This window comes from Barbus barbus (assembly GCF_936440315.1).
Source record: "Barbus barbus genome assembly, chromosome: 42".
NCBI lineage: Eukaryota > Metazoa > Chordata > Actinopteri > Cypriniformes > Cyprinidae > Barbus > Barbus barbus.
The window spans coordinates 8,287,743-8,313,554 of NC_136720.1; the positions used below are offsets into that span (position 1 = coordinate 8,287,743).

The window sequence follows — 25,812 nt, forward strand, 5'->3', positions numbered from 1 at the left end:
TGCTCTGTCCTCTGTACCTCTGAGAAACCCCCAGCCCCCACGCTGTAGAGAAGTGACCTGTTGACATGATCAGCAGATGGACATGATTGTTTGGTTACTGATTAGATGGCATAACACTCAATGATAAAGCCTTACCTGTAAGCAAAGTGCTAGAGTCCTTCATCCATTCTGAGGGACACAGGCAACAGCACAGGTATGTATGATCTCCGTCGCTCATACTGTCTAACTGTTTTTCTTGTTTTTTATAAAAAGATCCTGTTTTCATGTGTTGCAGAGATGATTTATCTGTATTAATATGCATTGTATTCTGTTACACTATGCACATGATCAGGGCTTTTTGTCACATCTGTGAATATTTTTAGTTGTATTAGTTTTCGGTAAAAGCTTGTCACACTATAAGGGTTTACAGTGGGCAGTCTGGCATTATATGGCTTATTATGTGATTTTCATCAAAAATAAAGAGGTTTTTATATAAAATACAAAAGGTAGCATACAAAGAAATGACAAACCGTTATTTTGTCAACATTGTACAAAAATAAATAAATAAATAAAATTTGAAAATAAATAAATTAAATAACATTTAAGTGATAACTTGCCCCGAACTGACATTCATGCAAACAATTCTTGTTAATAATGATCCCATTTCTTTTCTTTTAAAATTCGCTTTTATTATATTGTTGATCGTTGCCTGACTGCATATACGTACAATTTTATTGTTCAAAACCTTTTTTTTTTGTAACAAATTGCAGCAACTATCCCTTTTAGTCTCTTTTAGCCTAAATAAACACTTATTTTCTTTTGCCAATCATTGCCAAAACAATTCATTGGGTTTTTCTTTATCTTTTCTCTTTACTTTCTTAAAAAAAAATCATTCCCCATATTACATTTCATTGTCTTCAGCATCAAACCAACACCATCAAAGATTGCCTTGCTGTCCATGATTCTTGAAAACTTTGATTTTTTTTTTTCAAACACCCTTCCTCTTGCAGGAAATGTGGTGCAATTTCTGAATCCACTCTCAGCTCCACCCTCAGGGGTCTTTCCCCTCAGATGATGTTTTCTTAGTCCTGTGAACAATGGACCCTGGGACAAATGCTGTTTGCACGACAATAATGTGATGCTGTTCATAATGATCCTGGTGTTAACACGCTCTGTACTGTTCTGTCATCTGTCATTCATATTGTTTCCAGGGCATCATGAGTGTGGAAAAGAAGACGGCACGAGAGCCTTGCTGCTCCAAATTAAAGGTAATTTTGACTTATCTTCTTCTGCTTTTCAGTTTCTTGTTTACATTTGCCCATTATGATCAAAGACATGAACGTGATAACAGCTCATTTAATCCCATCATTATGCAATTACTTTTTATTGACTTTCTCTGTATAGTTTCAGCTCATCTTCTAAAATGTGTAAATTTTATTGCATGTTAAATATTGAACCATTGGCATTTTTTTAAATAGAATAAGCACATTATCTGAGTAAAACATTTGAAAAAAAAAAAAAAAAATCATAAAACTAATATAAAACTATTGCATATATATTGCCAATTGATATTTGGACCATTTTTGGTTGTCAAACATTAGTGGATCATGTTCACAGATAATGCCATTAACTGCCTGAGCTTATTCTTATTCTTATTTGTGGCCACTCTATGTATTGTGTTCAGTGTACCAAAAAAAAAATAAAAAATTAAACTTTCAGATACATCCACATTACACATAATGTATTTCATCATTTACTCTCCTTCAATGTTTGACCTTCTTCAATTCCATATTTGATCTTCTTTCTTCGGTGGAAAACAACAGAAGATATTTAGAAGAATATTCCCACACAATGAAAATCAGTGGGGTTCAAACAAAAGTAAAACAAAGTTACTCAACTGCACAAATATATATTCTACAAGGAAATTTCCTGACCTTATCGCTTAAATAACATGAGTCTCTAGAAGGTCAATGTTTGGAGCAAAGTCAGAGTTTTATTGGCAGTTGATGATTAGTGGTACTCCCTTTTGTGTAAACCAAATGGCATGGCTTCTGACCCAAACTTCAACTTTAATAATTAACTTGTGTAAAATGAACATGCAATGGAAATCTGATGGTAGTACAAATACTGAGAAAATGTTTTTTCTACCTCATCAAAAGGTGGGTCAAACATGTGTAATGTGTCAATGTTAAGTCCATCTGTCTTATGTAGTGTTGAATAACTGAATTCAATGATATTATCACTTCTATTATGATAAGAACAATGCTAACAAACAGGTAAAAATCAGCCTAGAAAGACCAACCTACACCAACTCAGTCCATCTTAAAATATCTAAGAAGTCTAGTTTAGACTTGTTTAAGATGAATAGGATTTAGCAAGCAAGAGTACCCAACACACTAATGGAAATTCATATCTATTTCATGTTTTGGCAAATTGGTACATTAGTACATTAGTATGTATGTAAATCTCATTAGTAAAAAAATAGGGACCACTCTGAATGAGTTTAGTTACATGAAATGCTAACCAAATGTGTGTGTGTGTGTGTGTGTGTGTGTGTGTGCGTGCATGTTTTCTTCAGATGTTTTTGGCTGCCATGTCTTTTGTGTACTTTGCCAAAGCATTTCAGGGCAGCTACATGAAGAGCTCTATCACACAGATTGAGAGACGTTTTGACATTCCAAGCTCACTGATTGGATTCATTGATGGAAGTTTTGAAATTGGTGAGAAAAATAAATAAATAAATAAATAAATATATATATATATATATATATATATATATATATATATATATATATATATATATATATATATATATATATATATATATGTGTATATTGGGTCTAATTGAAGCAAAAAAAAAAAAAAAAAACCTTCTTACACCCACACACTGTCATGGCAATTTATAAGTAGTATTTAGCATTTTGGTGAACTGGTGGCAAATGTGTATTATCTCACTTGTAAGTCTTCTTATGCCCAATAGATGGGGGGGGGGGGGGGGCACCTTCATACATCATAATTTAATAAATCATACTTTTCCATCTCAATCACATTTTCATATACAATTTTCAAAATCACAATGTAATTCATATGAAATAATCGCCTGGGATTTCAATAGGATACAATTTTTGTTCTTTTCAGGTAATCTGTTTGTAATAGCTTTTGTGAGTTACTTTGGTGCTAAGCTTCACAGACCACGACTCATAGCAGCTGGATGTTTAATCATGGCCATGGGATCCTTCATAACTGCAGCACCACATTTCTTCCAAGGACCGTACGTTTACCTGGTCAACTACTCTTTAAACCCCTTTAGTTACTGTATTTGTGTCAACAATGATATGTTAGATTCAAATTATAAGACAAATAACTTGTGCCAAATATATGTTTGTTTTCCACAGGTACAAATATGAAACAACAATTTCACATTTCTCTGCCTCTAATGGTACAGAGAGTATTCTACCATGCTTAACCAATGGGAGTCTTGCACAAGATGAAATTCCCACAGTGGAAATTCAAACAGGTAAATTGTTTAACCCTAAACCTGACCCTGAGACAGACCTAAGATAAGATATTAAACCAAAGGGATTCTGCAACCTTGTCTTTTTTTTTTTTTTGCATAATAATAAACTGATGGCCTTCACAGAATTAGATCAACAGCCTCTCCAATTAAGTTTCTTCTTCCCCAGAAATCCTATATAAAATCTAATAACATAAATATGAGATAATGGGTGAATTTGGAAATGTTTGGGTCATGTTACACATCATATATTCTTTTTAATTTTGCACAGTCAAATTTTCCTATTTACTCTTCTCATTTTTGGGTGAAATATAACCCAGGCATATACATTTTATTGCAAGATTTACTATAATACTGCCATGCACATTCATAAGAAATAACAATCATTCAGAGAAAACATAATTTGAGGAAGTTGAGTTGTGGAATCATTTGTCATGTTTGGCTTGTAATATGATTGTGCTACCCACAATTCCCTGCAACATTGATCTCTCTCTAGTTTGCTTATCTAGCTTCTCATTTCTGAACTTTGAACTTTTGGCAGCTTAATATATTGGCTTTGATTGCTTTTTAAGTAATTGATACACTTGAAATATACAAAAGTAGACTTTGTTCTTAACTTTCTTAATTGAAGCACACTTTTTTCAAATACTTTTAATTGTGCTTTAAAGTACACTCTTTTAACCCTCTACGGTATGCAATATGATATCAACGAGGGAAAAAAAAGTAGTTGTGATGTTTTTCCTGTTCAAAATTGGATTGATATAAAAATATCAATAAACATTTTCATTCATTCATTTTTTTTTTTTTTTAAGTTTGTTGCCTCAAGGCAACATTGTACCACAACGGACAAATTTAAACATTTGACATTTTCATGCATAAAAAAATAAATATATTTATTGTTTGCATCATTTTCTTTAACCATATACTTGAACAGTTAGTTTTATAGTTTTTAATGTATTGCATGTCTCATATTTAATAAAATGAAATTTCATATCCAGCTTTTCCTCTCATAACCAAACCATCATATCAGTTATCATATCAAAACATTACAATCAGAGTTGTTTCAAGATAAAAAATTAAAATCAGCATAAACTTATCCTAATATGCACCTTATCCTTACAAGCATGCACATAGACACACAAGCACATGCATGGAAAATCTCCTTCCTCACTAATGACACCTCACTGCTTGTGAAAGCTGAGAGAACAATTCCTTTCAACAGAACAATCATAATATGTGCAGATATAGTATCTGAATGACTATTTAAAGTTTTTAAATGCTGATTTTTAATTTTTTACCTCGAAACAACTCTGATTGTAATGTTTTGATATGATAACTGATATGATGGTTTGGTTATGAGAGCAAAAGCTGGATATGAAATTTCATTTTATTAAATATGAGATATGCAATACTTTAAAAACTAGATAAAACTAACTGTTCAAGTATTTGTTTAAAGAAAATGATGTAAACGATAAATATATTTATTTTTTATGCATGAAAATGTCAAATGTTTAAATTTGTCCGTTGTGGTACAATATTGCCTTGAGGCAACAAACTTTAAAAAAACAAAACAACAAAAACAAATAATGAAAATGTTTATTGATATTGTTATAGTGTCCAATTTTAAGCAGGACAAACATCACAAATATTTTTTTTTCTCACTGATATCACCGTACCTACCGTAGACGGTTAATTGAGATCCTGATATTGTAGTGTGTTACACAGTTGTTCATTTGTGGTGCTTTTGTTTTTGTAGAATGTGAGAAAGCAGCCAGTTCCTCCTTGTGGCTCTATGTGTTTCTCGGGAACATGCTTCGTGGGGTAGGAGAGACACCCGTCATGCCTCTTGGGTTGTCTTATCTGGATGATTTTTCAAAGGAGGAAAACACTGCTCTTTACATGGGTATGATTGATAATCAGTTTTTACTCATTAGTACCAATTCTGGCATACATTCAAGCCTTATTAACATACTGCTGGTTACCCTTCAACCCCATTAGATGTCAAAATGCACCAGTTTCACTTTTCCAATTTTATTGTAATTGTTTATTTTTCTTATTGATCATTATTATATGTATTTGCAGATAATATTATATTTAAAAAGTAAATAAATAAACAGCCACTTGTATATACTTAAAGAGATTGCACTTTCATAACTTTCTTAACACATTGAAGTACACTTTTTTAAATACTTTAAGTGTGCTTTAAAGTACACTCTTTTAACATACTAAAGCATGTGTAAAGAGCTTGATTATAATTTTAACAGTACGTGTGCAAAAATCTGCAAAAAGCTGGTTGCCTTAAAATTTTAAGTTGGCTCAAGTTTTTTTTTTTTTTTTTACAGTGTAAGAATTGAGAATTTGGATTTTGTGTAGGGGAGGGGGGCTTAATTGTCATGAATATAATGTCATGCAAGAAAAAAAAAATTTGAGAAATATTATGCAAAATTTAATTTCTGTTTTTTTTGTGTGTGAAATATTATTTGGGCATGTTCTTGACCTCACCCTCCTACTCTTTCTCTTAAGATGGTGTCATTAAGCATTTTTGTATTGATTGGTTTCTTGTTGTTGTTGTTGTTGTTTTCTCAGCTGTCATTCAGACTGTGGGAATAATGGGGCCCATGTTTGGATTCATGTTAGGATCTTTCTGTGCCAAGCTCTACGTGGACATAGGAGCAGTAGACTTAGGTATTCACATGTTTAACCAGTGTAGATTGCAAACCTATTTTTGTTGAAATGATAACGGCTCTTTGCTCTACACTGATCTTAAATATGATTATCCCTAGGCTCATGGTTAGAAAAATACAAAATGATGATATTTTGTACATGTCTAGAATAGATTCCCAGCAACCTTTCTTAACATCTTTGATATATACAAAGTAGCCTTTGTGCCTTCAGTTTTACCATGTCATAGTTGCTTGTTGCATGTGAATTATGTGAAAAGGATGTTTGTCTTTTAGTCTAATCGATTGGTTCAGTAGGTTTTTTTCTTTTGCAAAAGCACTCTGTTTGCCAAAGATCATAACTCTGCAGTAATACATCATTACCCAAAGTTAGTGTAGATAATATATTGATGCTTGGTCAGAACCCTTTGGCGTCATTTTTTTTTTACACATTCTTCGACGTGCAGGGCCCTCCATTGCTTTAAATAAGAAACCCTTGGCGTCAATATGCCAACGCGGAAGGTACTGGGAATTTTATTGTCATGCTTAAATTATTTATTGGGTAATAATATTGCCATTATTGCATATATGTTGGGGTGTGATTTTTATATTACACTATTAACACATTTATGAGCACGTAACCCAACCCCATGCCACTAAACTTACCATTTGTCAATAAAACACAATATATAACAGGCAGATACAACTACCATCATAATTTATTCAAAAAGTGTTAATTTTCCAAGTCTTCCGAAGCAAAACAATTGATTTTGAGAGGTATAGACATGATCGTCATCTCCGTCCGCAGTAAAGCTCATCCTGTGTGCTGCAGTCTCTGTGCGCAAATTCCAAAAATGCCGCCAGAAGAAGCCTTACGTCAGTCTTGGTTGTGAATTGCTATTGGCTCTTGTTTGTATCGTGACCGACTGCATCATGCTACGGGACGGGAGTATGCTTTTGAATGAGATATGAGCGCGTTAACGGAGCACATAAAGACATCGTATGGCTTCAGAAGACTTGGAATGCAACACGACTTGTTTGTAATACTTTTATACTGCTTGTTTATGGTCAATAAAATTGCAATAAATACCTGTGACTGCACTTATATTTGCCTGTTACATGTTTTATATTGTTCAGAAGTGGGTAGGTTTAGGGTAGGGGTGGGGTTAGGTTCTCCAATGAAAGTATAAATTTAAATTAAATAATTTATATTTTTTACATAATGCATGCAAAGTATTAAATTAAGACAAACAACTGAAAACAATGGAGGACCCTGCAAGTCGAAAAATGAAGCTAAAGGGGTACCTTGAGCGTCAAAAAGCGACGCCAAGTGGTCCTGACCAAGTGAGACCAAGGCAGTTGTAACGTGTTTGGTATAAGGGGTCTTCGGTCATACTGTTTGTTAGGATTTCAAATTATAAATTATTTTGGCTGATTAATGAACAAAATGTGCATGTTTGTTTATTTATTTATTTTAGATACCATCGCCATCAACCACAAAGACACACGTTGGGTTGGTGCCTGGTGGCTGGGCTTTTTGTTAACTGGTGGAGTGATGCTACTGGCCGGAATTCCCTTTTGGTTCCTTCCCAAGTCTCTTCCTAAGCAGGGTGAGACTGAAACTGAGAAAAAATCAAATGAAGGCGAGCAGGACCATTTCATTCCCGACAACAACAAACACAGTAATGCTCCCGACAAACCAGCTCCAGTTTCCATGGCAGCTCTGGCTAAAGGTGTGCATTTTGTTAAATATTACATTTTCCATTCATAGCATTTGGTCGAGATATTGAGCATACACGACTGTTGAACTTATGTGAAATCTTCCTCTTGATATTTTCTAGATTTTCTGCCATCAGTGAAAAAACTCTTCAGCAACACGATTTACCTACTCCTTTTATGCACTGCATTTGTGCAAGTCAATGGTTTTATAGGAATGATCACATTTAAGCCAAAGTTTATGGAACAAATTTATGGCCAGTCAGCATCGAAGGCCATATTTTTGATAGGTAGGTTTACATTTATTGCATTTATTTTTGTCTGTTTAATATAAATTTCCAGTTTGTTTAAAGACACATAGTGATGCCATGCTACAAAATGAATGTCAGTTGTGTCCCTCTTATTCATATATATATATAATTATTTTCACAAAAAAATAGCCGATGTCAAAAAAGCCTGTCCGCCGCCCTGAGTTTGTAAATATCCATTACTGCTCTATATAAGCAAATATACCTGTTTTACATATAATAAAATGCATTTATATCCCTATTACAGAAATTAAATATTGTATAAATTAGCTTAATAACATTATCATATTTTAAATAACTTGGTGTCCTTTTTTCCTCTTTTTTTAAATTATTTTAGCTAATGTGTTCTTAAAATGTAATTCTTAAAATGTCATCACTGTTACGATGATTTTATATAGGGATGGAAAAGAGACATTGTCAACACACTGATCACCTCTGAGTAGTAAAAGAAAATGCCAATGAACACTGGCGAGTGGAATTCGAATGACCAGACACTCGCCCATACAAATAGGTGTTTAAGATGATGAATTGCATCCACTCATTCAGGTTTGTGCTGAGGACTAGAAACTGTACCCTGCCATTCAGCCGTGTAGTTCCTGGTTGTGGCAGAAGGGACATATCTTCTCTGCTCTCTCATATAGGGAATGAGGGTTACATGCGTAAAAAATGTATTTCCTTTCAGTCAGTCGCATCTGACATTACGTCGACATACTGAGGTACAGTATAGCGTCCCTATGAAAAGCACCACGAAGTGAGCCCTCACTCCTAGGGGGCAGGGCTCACCTTGTGTCTGTTACGCCAAAGCGATGGCATCCACTAGCCAGTAGGTCAACCACTGTTTGGAGACAGCCTTTCCCTTCTGCTGACCCCCAAAGAGCCCAGAGCTTCTAAAGTTCTATGTGTGGTCCATGTAAATGCACAAAGTGTGAACAGGACACGGCAATGCAAGGGTTGGGTCTGCCTCCTCCAAAGGTAGCACTTGCCAAGTTCCTGGAAAGGAGTAGTAGGAACTCCAGGCTGGGATCTCAAGATAACGTGAGGTGATCATGGACAGGAATGCTGTCCTCAGAGACAGGATTTTAAGCTCGACCGACTTTAGCAGCTCAAAGGGAGCTCTCTGCAGTCCAGAAAGGAGATACCCAAAAGAGATCCCAAGAGAGGACAAGGTACAGCCTAGGAGGATTTAACCTTTGTGCACCTCTCAAGAACACAACACAGGGAACAGATTCCGCTTCTGGGCATAAGCCTGCCAAGTAGAGGGGGCTCTGGCCTAAGTGATAGTGGCTATCACAGCCTGTGACAGTCTACTTAAGTCTTCCATGTCCCATCCAGGATTTCAGCACTGACTGGGCGTGCTTGTTCAGAAGACATGCCATCATCTTGACAGAGTCCAACTCCATACTGAGAAAAGAGATGCTCTGCATTGTGGAGAGTTTGCTCTTCTTCCAGTTGACCCAAGGATCACAACAAATCTCAAGAGTGAGCTAGAATGAGCCAGTTGTCAATATAGTGAGAATATGAATACCCACTTCCCTTAATAGGGCAAGGGCACCCTCAGCTACTTTGGTGAAGATGCAGAAAGAAAGAGACAGTGTGAAGGGGAGGACTCGCAGACTCCCTACGAGCTGCACCTAAAGGACAATCGACACAACCGACAGCAAGGGGGAACACTGGGTCCCAACTCGGGAGACAATGCGCCCCAGAGTAGAGGGTTTGTGTGTGGGGTAGCAGTGTCCTGGCTTCCAGGCTTCCTGGATTCCATGAGAAACGGGCTAGGGACACGAAAAGAAGTATTACTTCCTTGAGGTGCGAGCTCTTGGCCTATTGCAAATGGGAAGGATGAGGCTGGGAGTGAGGAAGCATCACATCGCTGACTGCCAGACTGCATTGAGTACAACAAAGTCGACAAAAGGCCTCCTCTGAGGGAAGGAGTGTTGCTGTCAGCACCTCCTGGGAAAGAGCAATCTCCTCCATCACTGGATTGTCCCATCAGGACTGCTTCACCATCTGCCTGGATTTGTGTGAGAGGACACTGCGGGTTGGGTGGAGGCTTCTATTCAAGCCTAATGTTCTCAGCTGCCTGGGAAAGCATGGCTTTCAACTCAGGGTCAGACTCTGATTTTGCAACCACCCCAGAAGGGGGAAGCTCAGCCGTCATCCTCTGAGGACTGTGGCCTATTCTTCCTTTGGAAATCTACAAACATTGTCTCAGCACGCTTACGGCCCAGAGCTGAAAAACAGCGATCTTGACCATCAGAGAAGGTCAGGAAACAACCACATCCAGAAACACACAGATGAAGCAACATCTTTAAAATGACGCACTGTCCGTCTTCCTCTCTTAGGGAAACTGCTCTTTTGTGCCAAATCGCCCAGGGGTATCTCAGCACTTATAGGGGATAGTTCACCCAAAAATGATCATTTGTGCAAGATTTACTCACCCTCAGGGCATCCTAGGCATGTCTAACATCCCTCTTTCAGACGAACACATTCTGAGTTATATTCGACATTGTCCTGTCTGTTCCAATCTGTATAATTGCAGTGAATGGTGCCCCTGTTTCTGAAACGCTGCTTTAGTTTAAAAAATATATATATTTTTAAAACTTTATAAACTGAAATGTCCTGTTTCCGGTCTCTCAAACAGGCGCGTTCACAACAAGGAAGTCGAGCGTATGACGAGGAGCGTAGCGAAAGGCAAACGTAGGATCCAGAAAGAAGACTGTAGTCTCGCGAGTGTAAGCTCTGGGGAAAAGCATTTAATCTCCAAGTTTTGTGTACAGCACAGGGAAACCATGTGAACAAGTAAATTGTATCTGTTTTGATTAAAATGGAGTGTTTGTGTCGATACCCAGGATTTTTAAATTAATTTGTGACAGGTGTTTTGTTTTGCTTTCTCCTCTGTGCATCCACATTGGTCAGTCTCTCCCTGGATCTTGGTTTCGCCTTTCGTTACGCATACATCATACGCTCGACCGCCTTGTGAACACGCCTGCTTGAGCGACCAGAAGCTGGACTTTACAGTTTGTAAAGTTTTAAGAATCAATATTTTTCTTAAACTAACGCATCATTTAACTTCAGAAGGCCTTCTTTAACACCCCGGAGCCGTGTGGAGTAGTTTTATGATGGATGGATACTTACAGATATATACACACACTCACCGGCCACTTTATTAGGTACACCTGTTCAATTGCTTGGTAACACAAATTGCAAATCGGCCAATCACATGGCAGCAACTCAATGGATTTAGGCATCTAGATGTGGTGAAGACGAGTTGCTGAAGTTCAAACCGAGCATCAGAATGGGGAAGAAAGGGGATTTAAGTGACTTTGAACGTGGAATGGTTGTTGGTGCCAGGCGGGCTGGTCTGAGTATTTCAAAAACTGCTGATCTACTGGGATTTTCACGCACAACCATCTCTAGGGTTTACAGAGAATGGTCCGAAAAGAGAAAATATCCAATGAGCGGCAGTTGTGTGGACAAAAAAGCCTTGTTGATGTCAGAGGTCAGAGGAGAATGGGCAGACTGGTTAGAGATGATTGAAAGGTAACAGTAACTCAAATAAACACTCGTTACAACCAAGGTATGCAGAATACCATTTCTGAACGCACAACACGTCGAACCCTGAAGCAGATGGGCTACAGCAGCAGAAGACCACACCGGGTGCCGCTCCTGTCAGCTAAGAGCAGGAAACGGAGGCTACAATTCACAGAGGCTCACCAAAATTGGACAATAGAAGATTGGAAAACTGTTGCCTGATCTGATGAGTCTCGATTTCTGCTGCGACATTCAGATGGTAGGGTCAGAATTTGGAGTAAAGAACATGAAAGCATGGATCCATCCTGCCTTGTCTCAATGCTTCAGGCTAGTGGTGGTGGTGTAATGGTGCGGGGGATATTTTCTTGGCACACTTTGGGCCCCTTAGTACCAATTGAGCATCGTTTAAACGCCACAGCCTACCTGAGTATTGTTGCTGACCATGTTCATCCCTTTATGCCTACAGTGTACCCATCTTCTGATGGCTACTTCCAGCAGGATAATGCACCATGTCACAAAGCTCAAATCATCTTAGACTGGTTTCTTGTACATGACAATGAGTTCACTTTACTCAAATGATCTCCACAATCACCAGATCTCAATCCAATAGAGCACCTTTGGGATGTGGTGGAACGGGAGATTTGCATCGTGGATGTGCAGCCGGCAAATCTGCAGCAAATGCGTGATGTTATCATGTCAATATGGACCAAAATCTCTGAGGAATGTTTCAAACACCTTGTTGAATCTATGCCATGAAAAATTAAGGCAGTTCTGAAGGCAAAAGGGGGTCCAACCCGGTACTAGCAAGGTGTACCTAATAAAGTGGCCAGTGACTGTATATATGAATGAATGAATGATGCATTTATATAGCGCTTTATTGTGTATTGCTGTACACCCAAAGCGCTTTACAATCATGTGGGGGGTCTCTCCTCAACCACCACCAGTGTGCAGCATCCACTTGGATGATGCGACGGCAGCCACAGTACAACGGCGCCAGTGCGCTCACCACACACCAGCTACAGGTGGAGAGGAGAGAGAGTCAAAGAGCCAATCAAGTGGATGGGGATTATTAGGAGGCCATGATAGACAAGGGCCAGTAGAGGGAATTTGGCCAGGACACTGGGGTTCCACCCCTACTCTTTACGAGAAGTGCCATGGGATATATATATATAAATAAACAATCATGAAGGTAATCATCTGTTGTCTTTCCAGGCACTATGAATCTACCAGCTGTGGCTTTGGGAATTGTCACCGGTGGGTTTATAATGAAGAAGTTCAAACTGAATGTTCTCGGAGCAACCAAGATCTGCATTGGAACATCTATTCTGGCTTTCTCCACGATGCTTATTCAGTATTTCCTGCAGTGTGACAACACACAAGTGCCTGGGCTGACAGTATCATATCAAGGGTAAACACTCCCAACAACAAAAAAAAAAAAAAAAAAAAAAAAAAAAAAAAATATATATATATATATATATTATACACACATATAGGTGCATCTCCAAAAATTTGAATATCATGAAAAAGTTCATTTTCATTTACATTACATGTAAAGTAAAACTTTTCAAAAGTTTTTTTTTTTTTGACGATTAGAGCTTACAACTCATGAGTCAAAAATCCAGTCCCTCAAAATATTAAAATATTTCCTAAGATCAATCAAAAACAGAACATTTGCAAAACAGAAAAGTTAAAGTTATTTAAAGTATGCTAATTTATGCACTCAATACTTGGTCGAGGCTCCTTTAGCACAAATTCCAGCATCAGTGAGGTGTGGCATGGAAGCGATCAGTCTGTGGCGCTGCTGAGGCACTATTGAGCCTTCAGCTCGTCTGTATTGTTGGATTGACTGTTCCTCATCTTTCTCTTGAAAATATCCCATAGATTCCATATGGGGTTCAGGTCAGGCATGTTGGCTGGCCAATCAAGCACAGTAATATCATGGTCAGCAAACAACTTGGAAGTGGTTTTGGCACTATGGACAGGTGCTAAAGTCCTGCAGGAAAAGGAAATCAGCATCTCCATAAAACTTGTCAGCAGATGGAAGCATAAAGTGCTGCAAAATTTCCTGATAGACGGCTGCATTGACTTTGGACTTGATAAAACACAATGGACCAACACCAGCAGACGTCACAGCACCCCAAATCATCACAGACTTTGGAAACTTCACACTGGACTTCAAGCAGCTTGGATTCTGTGCCTCTCCAGTCTTCCTCCAGACGACTCCAGACCTTGATTTCCAAATGAAATGCAAAATTTGCCTTTATCTGAAAAAAGGACTTTGGACCACTGAGCAACAGTCCAGTTCTTTTTCTCCTTAGCCCAGGTAAAATGCTTCTGAGGTTGTTTCTGTTTCAGAAGTTACTTGGTAGCCCTTTTCCTGAAGACGTCTGAGCATGGAGACTCTTCATGCACTGACTCCAGCTTCAGTCCACTCCTTGTGAAGCTCTCCCAAGTGTTTGAATCGGCTATGCTTGACAGTATTCTCAAGCTTGCAGTCATCCCTGTTGCTTGTGCACCTACCTGATTTCTTCCTTCCAGTCAACTTTGCATTTGATATGCTATGATACAGCACTCTGTGAACGGCCACCCCTTTCAGTAATGACCTTTTGTGACTTACCCTCTTTGTGGTGGGTGTCAATGATCATCTTCTGGACCATTGCCAAGTCAGCAATCTTCCCCGTTATTGTGGTTTTAAAGAACAAGAGATACCTGGAATTTATACTGTAGGGATGGTCATTTAATGAAGCTCAAATATAAATATTCTAATATTTTGAGATACTGGATTTTTTACTTTCATGAGCTTTAAGCTCTAACAATCCAAAAAAAAAAAAAAAAAAAAACGTTTGTCAGAGGCCACATTCATTTTTAACACCAGTAAGTGTAATTAAACTGAATTTTGAGTGGTTTAATTATTCAATGTATTTCTAATAGGGTTCCACAGGTGTCCTATCAGCACAATACACTCATTTCTCAATGTAACATGGGTTGCTCCTGCTCTCTCAAACATTGGGATCCTATATGTGCCAGCAATGGCTTGACCTATGCCTCCCCCTGCCTCGCTGGCTGCCAAAGCTCCACTGGTGACGGCAAGGATATGGTAAACTATTCTTTCCAGACATCTACATGCCTTTTTTTTTATTTTGTTATTGTGATATACAACATCCATCTGAATTAACAGAGACACATTTGAGTAGACAAAATGCAAGAAACCAATGTGAAACTGCAGTCATGTAATGTATGTTTGCTTGTAAAACAGATTTTAGCCATCAAGATTTGTTTGGATTATAGACCAAGGGCTTAGACATGGTTGTATTTTGATTTTATTAGTTAATGGCATTTGCTTCATCAACAGAAAAGTCAGCTCAGAGGCAGAGAAAATAATTATATTTAGATATTTTTTTCTTCAAAAGAACATGTTCTAAAAACTTTTAATGTTTTCAAATTTTATTTTATTATTTTAGGGAGAACCACATAATATATGTAATTACAATTTATGCATACGGTGGCCGAGAGAGCTCAACCTGCTGCAACTTCAGAAAACACATGCAAATAGAAAAAGCACCAGCAAATCAAGAAAGCATCTTCATCAGTTTGACAGCAGGTGCTGCAAATGCTCACAACACTAACAAATAAAGAAACGCACTGCAAATGCTCATAACACAACCAAATAAAAAAAATTATTTGCAGCGAGTTTCTTTGTTTGGTTGTGTTGTGAGTATTTGCAGTGCGTTTCTTTATTTGGTTGTGTTGTGAGCATTTGCAGCGCACGTGTTGTGAAATTGATGAAGTTGTTCTCTTAATTTGCAGGTGTTTTTTTCAATTTGCAGCACATTTCTTTGTTTGGTTGTGTTGTGAGCATTTGCAGCGCGTGTGTTGTCAAATTGATGAAGTTGTTCTCTTAATTTGCAGGTGTTTTTTTGTTTTTTTTAATTATTTGCAGCCCGTTGAGGTCTCTCGGCCACCATATATATAGAATGCTAAAACTAGTATTACTAGAATGCTCCTAGAATAGAACTTATATTCTATTCTATTTGCTATATTTTATATTAGTTATAGACATCCCTAAAAATAGGGTTCAAAAATTTGAGACTACCAGATTTAAATTTTTTCCCCACAAACAAAAAAACGTCTCAGGTTACGTATGTAACCATGGTTCCCCGAAGGGAACGAGACGCTGCGTCGGGAACGCCTTCAGCGTGACTGCGCTCTGAATACATGTGTAATCTGTCCAATGGAAGGGTGAGATGTCACGGGTGGGTGATGTAATCGACCAGGAAGCATAAAAGCACGTGCGGCGGAGCCGGCGTCAGCTTCTAGGAATGAAGCAAGCACTGGCAGGGATGCCGGAAGTGTGGCCCTCGAGACGCAGCATCTCGTTCCCTTCAGGGAACCATGGTTACATACGTAACCTGAGACGTTCCCCTTCAGGAACTCGAGCTGCGTCGAAAACGCTAGGGGAACGAGATGCCCACACCGCCAGACTTCCAAGTCCCTGCCCTGTGTGTATCCCTCGGGAGCTCAACGAGAGCGAGAGAAAAAATGCCACGAGTGGCTAAAGTCGGCGGGGCCTGCGTCCCAAAGGCCAACTTCTAAGAAGTGAGTCTTGATCCCCAAGAAAGGGGAGAGCAGAGGACTCCAGGCTATGGAATAGCATCCTGATCCACCACATAGCATAAGCTCTCTGGCCGTAGGCCTCAGCCTCTGGAAGAAACCTGTACTAGGGGGCGTCTACCCACTGAAAGGCCACCGAGAAGGGCATGGTAGGCTGATATAGCCGCCACGTAGACCCTCAGGGTGGAGTGGGTTAACCCTGTGGAGGAACGGGCCTGCACGAACTCCAGAACTGTACCAATCGGGCAGTTAGCTGGGTCGAGCTGGCAACCTCCGCACCATGAAATGAAGAGCTTCCACTTCAGGGCGTACAGTTTCCTCATAGTGGGAGCTCTGGATTGGAGGATGGTCTCAGCAACCTCGGTTGAGGGACCGGAAGCTAGGAGCTGTGCCTCAGAGGCCACACCCACAGCTTCCACAACTCCGGGCGAGGGTGGATGATAGTGCCCCACGCCTGTGAAAGGAGATCTCTCCTGACGGGAATCTCCCTTGGAGTGCCGTCGAGGAGAGAAATCAGGTCTGAGAACCATACTTGGCCCGACCAGAACCGCGCTACCAGTAGTAGACTGACGCGTCCCGGCGCACTCTCGCCAGAACTCCCGGGAGCAGAACGATAGGGGGAAAAATGTACAGACGAAGCCTCGGCCAAGTCTGCACCATAGCATCCAGTCCCAGAGGAGCTGGAGGAGTCAGAGAGAACCAGAGGGGACATTGAGCTGACCCTGACAGGTCCACCTGAGCCTGGCCAAAAACTCTCCATATCTGCTTCACCACCTCGGGGTATGCCATGGCAGGGTGGCCACTCATGACCGTACCCCAACCGGTGAGGGATGCGTCCGTAACTAGTGTAACATGGTGACAAGGAGTTCCCAACACCATGCCCTGGGACAAGAACCAAGGTTTCCTCCACATGTCTAAGGCACGTATGCATCGTCTCGTGACCTTGAAAGTGCGGAGTGGCTTTCCCCTCGGGGAGAACCCCTTGGTCTTGAGCCACCAATGTAGGGGTCTCATGTACAGCAGGCCAAAATGCAGCTGCCCTCAGACCCAGCAGTCTCTGAAACTGCTGACAGTGAGTGACTGGCCTTCTTTCACTCTCTTGACTGCTGTGAGGATCGTCTCGATATGAGCAGGGGACAGACGTGCCTGCATCGGGGTCGAATCCCACACCACGCCCAGATAAGTGGTCCTCTGTAATGAAGAAAGCACACTTTTCTTGGCATTTAGTCTTAACCCTCTGGGGTCTGAGGGTGTTTTGGGGGCCTGGAGAACTTTCGACATGCCCTGACATTTGTGTTTTTTTCAGTTGCTTATAAAAATACAGTATACATGGCTAAAGTCTAATAACACTGTAAACAGCACAAATTGGGCTACAATAATATGTTAGCAGCATTTATCTACATGATTGTGTTTTTGAGAAATCAACGTTTATGCGTGGTTATTGAAAAACGAAACTTTTGAAGTCACTGAAATAAGACCATAAAACACATACAGAACAATTGTTCACAAGACTTTTGAGAACTGGATCTTGTAGCCTAGAATATTTGCTTCAAAATTATGTGAAAAGCATGTTGTTTATTTGCTCACAGAAAACAATACATTGATTTAAATATTTAAAGACATGTTTTGTGATTGAAAGCCAATATGCGAGGGAGTGGTAATGGCCTTGAATATTAAGTGATTTTCACTTGAGAGACAAAGGGCACAACACAGTATAATCAAAACATACATAATGAAGGTCAAAAGACACATTATTGTGCACACTGATCTAACCACAGAGATGTGAACAGACTTTGAGTCATTCCTGCAACAGATTCTGTTCAACAAGTGAACAGAATCTGTTGCAGGAATGACTCAACAGATTCTGTTCAACAAGTGAAACAAATAAATCATACCAGATATTTACGTGTCATTTAAGTGTTTCTGCTACTTTCCATGGATTCAAGAAGAAAAAAAACATTATCAGTAGTCAAGGATCTTGTTTCACCATAGAATATCAGTGTAGTTGAACTTCTGATGTTGGTGCAGCGCTCTCAGAGGAAAACAGTTGGAAGAGACTGAAAGCCAGCAGGATTCATCATCTGTGGTGCAGGTATCTGATTCAATAAAATACAAACTACCAAAAAAAAAGAAAAAAAAAGAAAAAACATTTGTGAGCATGTTTATATCAGGAGCATCTATATGTATATATATATATATATATATATATATATATATATATATATATGTTTTGTAGCCATAGACTCATGCATGCTTTGTATTATCGTAAAAAAAAAGACATTTTATTTTTGAGAAACACATTTTTATTGTTTAGCACGTTATTAAAATCTATTTTTGAACAGAGTAGGCTATTAATCATAAACATGTTCTAAACATACTTAGACTCGTAGCATTCATCATGTTACAATGTACTCTCATATTACTTTTATTGTTTTATATAGAGCATGAAAACATCATCGCGCCGTAAGAAATTTAAATACAATGAATTGCCCATCATATTCAAAATGTTTTAATGGATTTCAAAGATTTTAGTCAGGAATTATAGTTTGGGGAAAACCCAACTATGATTTTGTAGTCATATAGCCATCCTATAGAAGATATGATTCTGCAGTCATAGACTCACGCATGCTTTGTACTATAAAAGGATGTACTTTGTATAAAAAAATATATTTTATATCTGAGAACTAATTGTTATCGTTTAGCATGCTATTAAAATATATTTGTGAACAGATTATTAATAATAAACATGGTCTAAACTTTCTTAGATGGTAGCATTCATCGTGTTGTAGTTTGGGAATAACCCAACTAGTAATGTGTTCAAGTTTATGTCACAATAACACGTTAACTAATGCAATAAATAAACATTACTTACTCATCAGATCGATCTTCTCTACTTGATTAACTCTTGTTCTTATTTTGAGGGAAATCCAGCCTTTACTCAGTGCGTCTTCTTCCAGAAACGAACAGTAGCAGCGATGGTCGTCCTCCTGACTCTTTGTTTATGTTGGGCGTCTCCATGCGCGTGCGAATCACGTGGTTATTTACATATGAACACGAGGGGGCGGGATCACATTAAAAATAATGAGTTAGACGGTACAGACTGAACATCGTGTTGGTTTCATACGGATTACTTCATCACAGAATATTTGTTTTCGATATGACTTACTTCATTTGAAAGTAGATACTTCAAGCTTTCTATAGAGATAACTCATGTTTCTGTGTTGAGAATTTGCCGAGTTACACTTCATTTTAGTGACGCGTTTCTGAAAACAGTTCGCGGAGACGGAGAAGACAGAGATCGCACCCTGTTTGTTTTCTTTATTCTTCAAAAGCACAACGTTTAGTTGTTATTACGAGTGTATACAAATAAAAGTAGACCCCTTACAGATTCTAATGGTGTATTGCTCTTATCTGAACGATCAAAAATGGCAGAGTAATTCAAGCTCATTTCTGCCTTATGAGGAAAATCTGCCACAAAACGCGTAAATGCGTTTGTCGGCCCCAGAGGGTTAACCCCAGGTCTTTCATCTGGGTGAGAACGACATCTCGATGTCGAGCCGCCGTTTGCTCTGATTGAGCTAGGATCAACCAATCGTCGATATAATTCAGTATGCGGATGCCCTGAAGCCGCAGCGGGGCCAGTGCCGCATCCACACACTTCGTGAAAGTATGGGGTGAGAGTGCTAGGCCAAAGGGAAGAACTCGATATTGGTAAGCTTCGCCCCCAAAAGTAAACCTCAGGAACTTCCTGTGACTGGGAAGGATGGAAATATGGAAGTACGCGTCCTTTAGATCTATCGTGACAAACCAGTCCTCGGACCTGATTTGAGACACGACATGTTTGATTGTGAGCATCTTCAACTTCAGTCGCATGGTTCAGTTGATCCAGATCTAAACTGGGACGCAACCCTCCATCCTTCTTGGGAACTGTGAGATACCGGCTGTAGAACCCGGACTCTCTTTCGTGAGGAGGGACCACCTCGATGGCCTCCTTCCTCAAGAGAGTACTCTACTTCTCGTTCCATTACCAGAGCCTGCTCAGGGCCCACCTGAGTGGGATTCACCCCGTTGAATTGAGGCGGAGGAGAACCAAACTGGATTCTGTAGCCTCTCTCTACAGTATGCAGGACCCATGGAGACCCATTTGGCAGCAGTTCCAAATAGTCTACTAAGGGAACCAGTCTCTCGAGACTGGCCTCTGGTGTACCCAGAGCGGCTAGCTCGGTGTCCTGGAACGGCACACCGGCAGGAGATGGCTGAACTAGCTACTCTAGAGACCCCTGAAGGGGTGGCAAGCCTCTCAGTTCCGCTACGTTTCCGGGCAGCAGTAAACGAGAGAAGCGCTCGCTGGAGACTGCTGCGCCCTGGAACACTGGCAGGGTTGGCAGACCGATCTTCCGAGGGCACTGAGGAGAGACGGGCACTGTGTACCGCGGTGAACGCCGAACTTCCCCAGAGAGGCCTGCCCTCATGAGTCCTGGACCATAGCATCAGGACTGCCTCAGCTGAAGTCTCCTATTGAGACGACGGTCCTCAGACCCGCATCATTTATAGGAAGACTAGACTGATAGAACCAGAGCCTGCTCAGGCAGGACCCAATGAGACACACTTAGCAGGGGCTCCCTCACTGCCAGGTGCCTACTGAGGGAACCAGTCTCTCGAGACTGGCCTCTGGTGTACTTAGAGCTGCTAGCTCAGTGTCCTGGAATGGCACACCGGCAGGAGACGGCCGAACTAGCTGCTCTAGAGACCCCCGAAGGGGTAGCGAGCCTCTCAGTTCCGCTACGTTTCCGGGCGGAAGTAACTGAGAGAAGCGCTCTCTGGTGACCGCTGCGCCCTGGAACACTGGCAGGGTTGGCAGACTGATCTCCCGAGGGCACTGAGGAGAGACGGGCACCATGTAATGCGATGTACGCCGCTCTTCCCCAGAGGGGCCGGCCCTCATAAGTCCTGGGTCATAGGCAGCAGGATGTTTTAGCCAAAGACTATCCAGCGAGAATAACAATCCGCAGATCCGCCTTCTGCTAGAAGCCTTTGGCCCGGGAGCGCGACTCTGACTCCAATATTATCGGGAGTACGAGAAGTGATGCTCCCTAAATGAGGAGCTGGAACACAGTTGGGGCTGCTCCGCCCAGCAGCCCCTGCTGATCACCTCAACATTCTCAGATGAAGAAAGGTAAAGCATCGTGCTCTCACTCGAGAAAAGTCCCAAGAGGCTCATATATACACATATGTATGTGTATACATATACAGGTATATACACAAGTGATATAACGTTTGCAGGGAGGAACATACAGCCTGCAATGCCATCTTCTCTCGCCCAAGTGCTTCTTGCACACATTGTGAGCTTAATTCAAGTGATTGTGCTTAGGGACAAACAACACTAAATAAGACTCACAACACAGATCGACAGACACACACACACACACAGAGTAGCGGTTGCTGAGTGACAAAAAGCTGACGCCGGCTCTGCCTCACGTGCTTTTATGCTGGTCGATTGGTCGATTACGTCACCCGCCCGTGACGTCTCGCCCTTCCATTGGACAGATTACACATGTATTCAGAGCGCGGTCACGCTGAAGGCGTTCCCCTAGTGTTTTCGACGCAGCTCGAGTTCCTGAAGGGAAACACAAATTATGTTGTCAGAATAAGAATTTGAGTAAAAATTGTACTGAAAAATATATTTGATTTTCAATGTTTTGACATTTACTATGTCCCCCTTTTGAAAGCAGCTCTCTAGCTGCCATGGACCAGTTTATGTAAACCAGATGATCCATGTAATGCCAGCATGATTTGAGAGTGTTCCAAAGAGTATATTGTTTCAAAGAAATCTGACCTTTTGTACAAAAAAATGGTTTGCTAACATATGATTCCTGACCTAGAATTAGTGTTAAATATTTGTTTAACCTAAATTTCTTAATTGAAATGTCCAAAGTCCTAAACATTTGTTTATTGCTAGGTTTTTTTTTTTAAGTCCCAGATTTCATGTGTATTATAATCTCAGGCATTTAGACCCTACTGCATTTGCTGTTATTTGACAAAATCTGCCTTTTTCCAAGGTATTCCACAACTGCACCTGTATTGGAGATTCGCCTCTCCCATATGCAAACATGTCAGCAGTGCTGGGCCAGTGCCCTCGCAAGAGTGATTGTGATTACATGTTTAAGTTCTACATGGCGGTGACAGTCCTTGGTGCCTTTCTCTCAGCTTGTGGGGCTACACCAGGTTACATTATTGTGCTCAGGTAATGAATCTCCCCAAAAGTGCAACAAAAGACACCTTTGAGAGACTTAATTGTCTTTAAGGAAAATTATTTGTGCCTATCCATCCTCATGACACAATAATATGTTTCTTTATTGGTATGCAGTGGTATATTCTGACTGAAGTTAAGTACTAATATACTTCCACCCTGTTAGGGTCAGGGACACCAAGCAAAATTCAATTTTCTCTTATGGAATCTTTGTTTTGAAATTGAATACGAAGAAGCCAGTTTAATTTTGGGTTTAAAAATTAATATATGTCCTCATGACTGCTCTTTTCTTAGATCCATAAATCCAGAACTAAAGTCTTTTGCTCTTGGTATTTATACTTTGATTGTTCGGACTCTAGGTAAGAAGATCTCTTTTATTCTCAACACAAGATTATTAAACAACAGGGAAAAAAAAGAAGCTATATTTAACTGATCTGAGAACCTTTTCTAGGTGGCATTCCCCCTCCAATTTATTTCGGAGCCTTTATTGACAGGACCTGTCTGAAATGGGGCACAAAACAATGCGGAGGGAGAGGAGCGTGTCGCATGTATGATTCTGGTGCCTTCAGGTTAGTAAACTTACACTGGCACTTGCAGAAATTCAACATTTTCATTCACACTTTTCCAAAATACTGGACAAACAAAAAAGTTTCATTGGCTAGATGGTCCAATATGTCTGAGTAATGTCTGTATGAAGGCCTGTTCACACCAAGATCGATAAGTATAAAGAGAATGATAAAAAATATAGTTCTTAAAATCGTTCTAAATATTAAAGAATAGCATAGTCCACACCACAACTAACAAAGCGATATCGTTGGAATCACTTTCAAAACAATTATTTATTTATTTTCAGCTGATGAACATATATTTTCAATAATAAAAACATTGACAGCCAATTAGAATCAGTCTAAGCTTGAGAATTTAAAGTTGCAGATGAGTGTGCGCTTAGAATAAACTAACGATATCGTCCGGTGGTCTGGATGTTAATAGTTATCTTTAACGAGCCTTAGTAGAGCCATAGTAGTTATGTATTGTAACAATGGAAAAAATATGTGTTCTTAAATTTAATTTGATGAAAATCTACAGTGACAACAATAATCCTTGATCTTTCTGAAAACATTCACATTCATGGTAACTTGCCATATATGTGAACCGTTTGCAGCTAAGTGCAAAACAATTAGTGAATAGCTTTATCGTATTTCCTAGTGTTTGAAGAAAAATATAGAACAGGTACATGATGGCAAAGGTTATCTGAAGTCTTTCTCTGATTACTTGTATGTTGCCACATGCAATTTCGTCATAACGTTTTAAGGGGCAAAACACCAAAACTGTTTCATACCTTAGTGTTTTTGTTGTTGCAAAACTGTTTTGTTAATGAATGACCAAAATAATCCTTAGAATCATTTGAGGGTCTTTTGTTCAAGCCCACTAGCGCCACCATCAGGTCAAAATTTGGTGATACGAACACTGGTGGTGGTTAAAGAGAGACTCCCTCATGATTGTAAAGCTCTTTGGTGTACAGCAATACACAATAAAGCACTATGGTATATATATATATATATATATATATATATATATATATATATATATATATATATATATATAAATATAAAGCCTCATTTAAAACCCTTTGTTCTAGAAAAGATTTCATTACCGACATGCTGACAGTGTGTAGTAATGAAGTCTACAAAACGTCATACAAAGATTTCACATATATAGAGATTCTTTCTTTCTGTTTTGCCCTGCAGAAACGCTTTCTTGGGTCTTATTTATGGCCTGTATTCCTTATCCTACATATTGTGGGGAGTCGTGTACATTAGACTGTCTCATCATGAAAAGAAGCTTGCACTAAAGAACCAATTAAAAGCTCCAGAACAGGATGGCAATGGTGTTTCTGCTGGCAATGGGAATGTATCTTCAGCTATCATAAAATGCAGTGAAAACCCAGACCAGGAGACCACTATCTGAAGTTATACTTCCAAAGTCAAATCTGTGTATTGCACCAAAAAGTGTTAAAGGAGATTTCCATATCCATGTAAAATGTAAAGGTTTTGCCCATGAAATTGTGTTAATTTGTACATTTATTGATTAGATGCTGTTATTTTCTGGATCTAATACAAACATTTGTATTTGTTATTATTTACACATTTAAATAACAACATTTAAGTAGTATCAGAACTAGAGAGTAATATATTATATTCAAATAAAACATGCCTAGGTATGGATTATGTGGTTCATCAGACCAGAACATTGTTACATAGAATTATCTGTTATCATGTCAGGACATTGTAAGCTCACTGTTTCATAGGAGTTTCTTGTCATGTCATGATGCTATACTGTACATTGAGGTCACATATATCGTCACACTTTGTCATTTTTTATATGTATATATATTTTGTTTTGTAAAACCTGGTGAATTTCTGGATGGAACTGTATGCAACTGAAAGTGATGGACAGTGTGTAACGTACATGTAACATTGGAGTGTTTGCCAAAATTACTTATGAACTGTGATTGTGTACTTTATAATATTTAAAAACACTTATGAAGTAAACATGAAGTAAAATATTAGTAAAAACTTTCTTTTAAATAGGAATATCAGCCAATTTGCATGAAAGCACCATTAATGTTTACAAAAATTTAAGCATTAATTTTGCTCAATTTTGTTGAAATAATAATAAAAAAATATTTTACATGTAGAGTAATAGAACTTGTCTGTGTTGTCTTTCTACATTATTGTTATCTATTTTTATTTTTTAAATAGTAGTCTTTCTATCGAGTGATATTTTCTACACATGGTTTAACAGAGATAACAGTCTTTATTGTTCATATTTCAGTATCTTTTGTTTACAAAGCACAATATTGACTACACATAATATGGAGTTAGGCAATTTTGACCTGATCTTCAACCTCGTAACATTCAACCCAGAACATTCAGAATGTAACAGGACTAGCATTAAAAATATTTTAAAAATAAATAGTTTATTAACCATCACAGGAGTCCCCACTGTGATGGAGTTGACAGCTTTTGAGTTTACTATATAAAACTGAAACATTAACAATTAAGGAATAGTTGAATAATTTAAAAATGGGCAATTGTTCTCTCAATAGTTCAGAAATTAAATAAAATACTGGAACGGCACTAAAAAGTGTTCAGGAATTGTTAAAACCATTGTTAAATCTTAATCCTCAGTCGAATGAGAGCAAAGCTACTTGGGTGTATGGGCCGTCTGCAGTCACACACT

The 25,812-nt window shown here is 39.2% G+C and overlaps 2 protein-coding genes and 1 pseudogene across 3 annotated transcripts in view; 2 read left to right on the top strand and 1 right to left on the bottom strand.

Annotated features, from left to right (window-relative positions):
* The window catches only part of LOC306861820 (solute carrier organic anion transporter family member 1C1-like), an 87,106-nt pseudogene that overhangs the window by 31,489 nt on the left and 29,805 nt on the right, over positions 1-25,812 (top strand). The gene's annotated exons all lie outside the window — the stretch shown is intronic.
* Positions 108-25,270, top strand: LOC306861523 (solute carrier organic anion transporter family member 1C1-like). Its single transcript, XM_079403827.1, has 15 exons — positions 108-193; positions 1,191-1,247; positions 2,558-2,699; positions 3,118-3,250; positions 3,375-3,496; positions 5,250-5,396; positions 6,080-6,178; positions 7,632-7,886; positions 7,995-8,159; positions 12,921-13,116; positions 14,640-14,805; positions 22,379-22,563; positions 22,864-22,928; positions 23,021-23,138; positions 24,318-25,270. Exons 2-15 carry the CDS (start codon positions 1,197-1,199, stop codon positions 24,535-24,537), a joined length of 2,064 nt encoding a protein of 687 aa, XP_079259953.1. The 5' UTR covers positions 108-193; positions 1,191-1,196; the 3' UTR covers positions 24,538-25,270.
* Positions 14,812-22,343, bottom strand: LOC306861525 (uncharacterized protein). The gene is made up of 2 exons (XM_079403829.1): positions 18,174-22,343; positions 14,812-18,110 (listed from the first exon to the last, which is right to left on the bottom strand). The coding sequence occupies exon 2, from the start codon at positions 17,608-17,610 to the stop codon at positions 16,699-16,701; it is 912 nt and encodes a 303-aa protein (XP_079259955.1). The 5' UTR covers positions 17,611-18,110; positions 18,174-22,343; the 3' UTR covers positions 14,812-16,698.

Coding starts and splice junctions, on each gene's coding strand:
- LOC306861523 (XM_079403827.1), top strand. CDS start 1,197: ATGAGTGTGGAAAAGAAGACGGCACGAGAGCCTTGCTGCTCCAAATTA. Junction 1,248..2,557: donor CTTGCTGCTCCAAATTAAAG/GTAATTTTGACT, acceptor TGTTTTCTTCAG/ATGTTTTTGGCTGCCATGTC. Junction 22,929..23,020: donor TTTGATTGTTCGGACTCTAG/GTAAGAAGATCT, acceptor AACCTTTTCTAG/GTGGCATTCCCCCTCCAATT.
- LOC306861525 (XM_079403829.1), bottom strand. CDS start 17,610: ATGTCAGGGCATGTCGAAAGTTCTCCAGGCCCCCAAAACACCCTCAGA.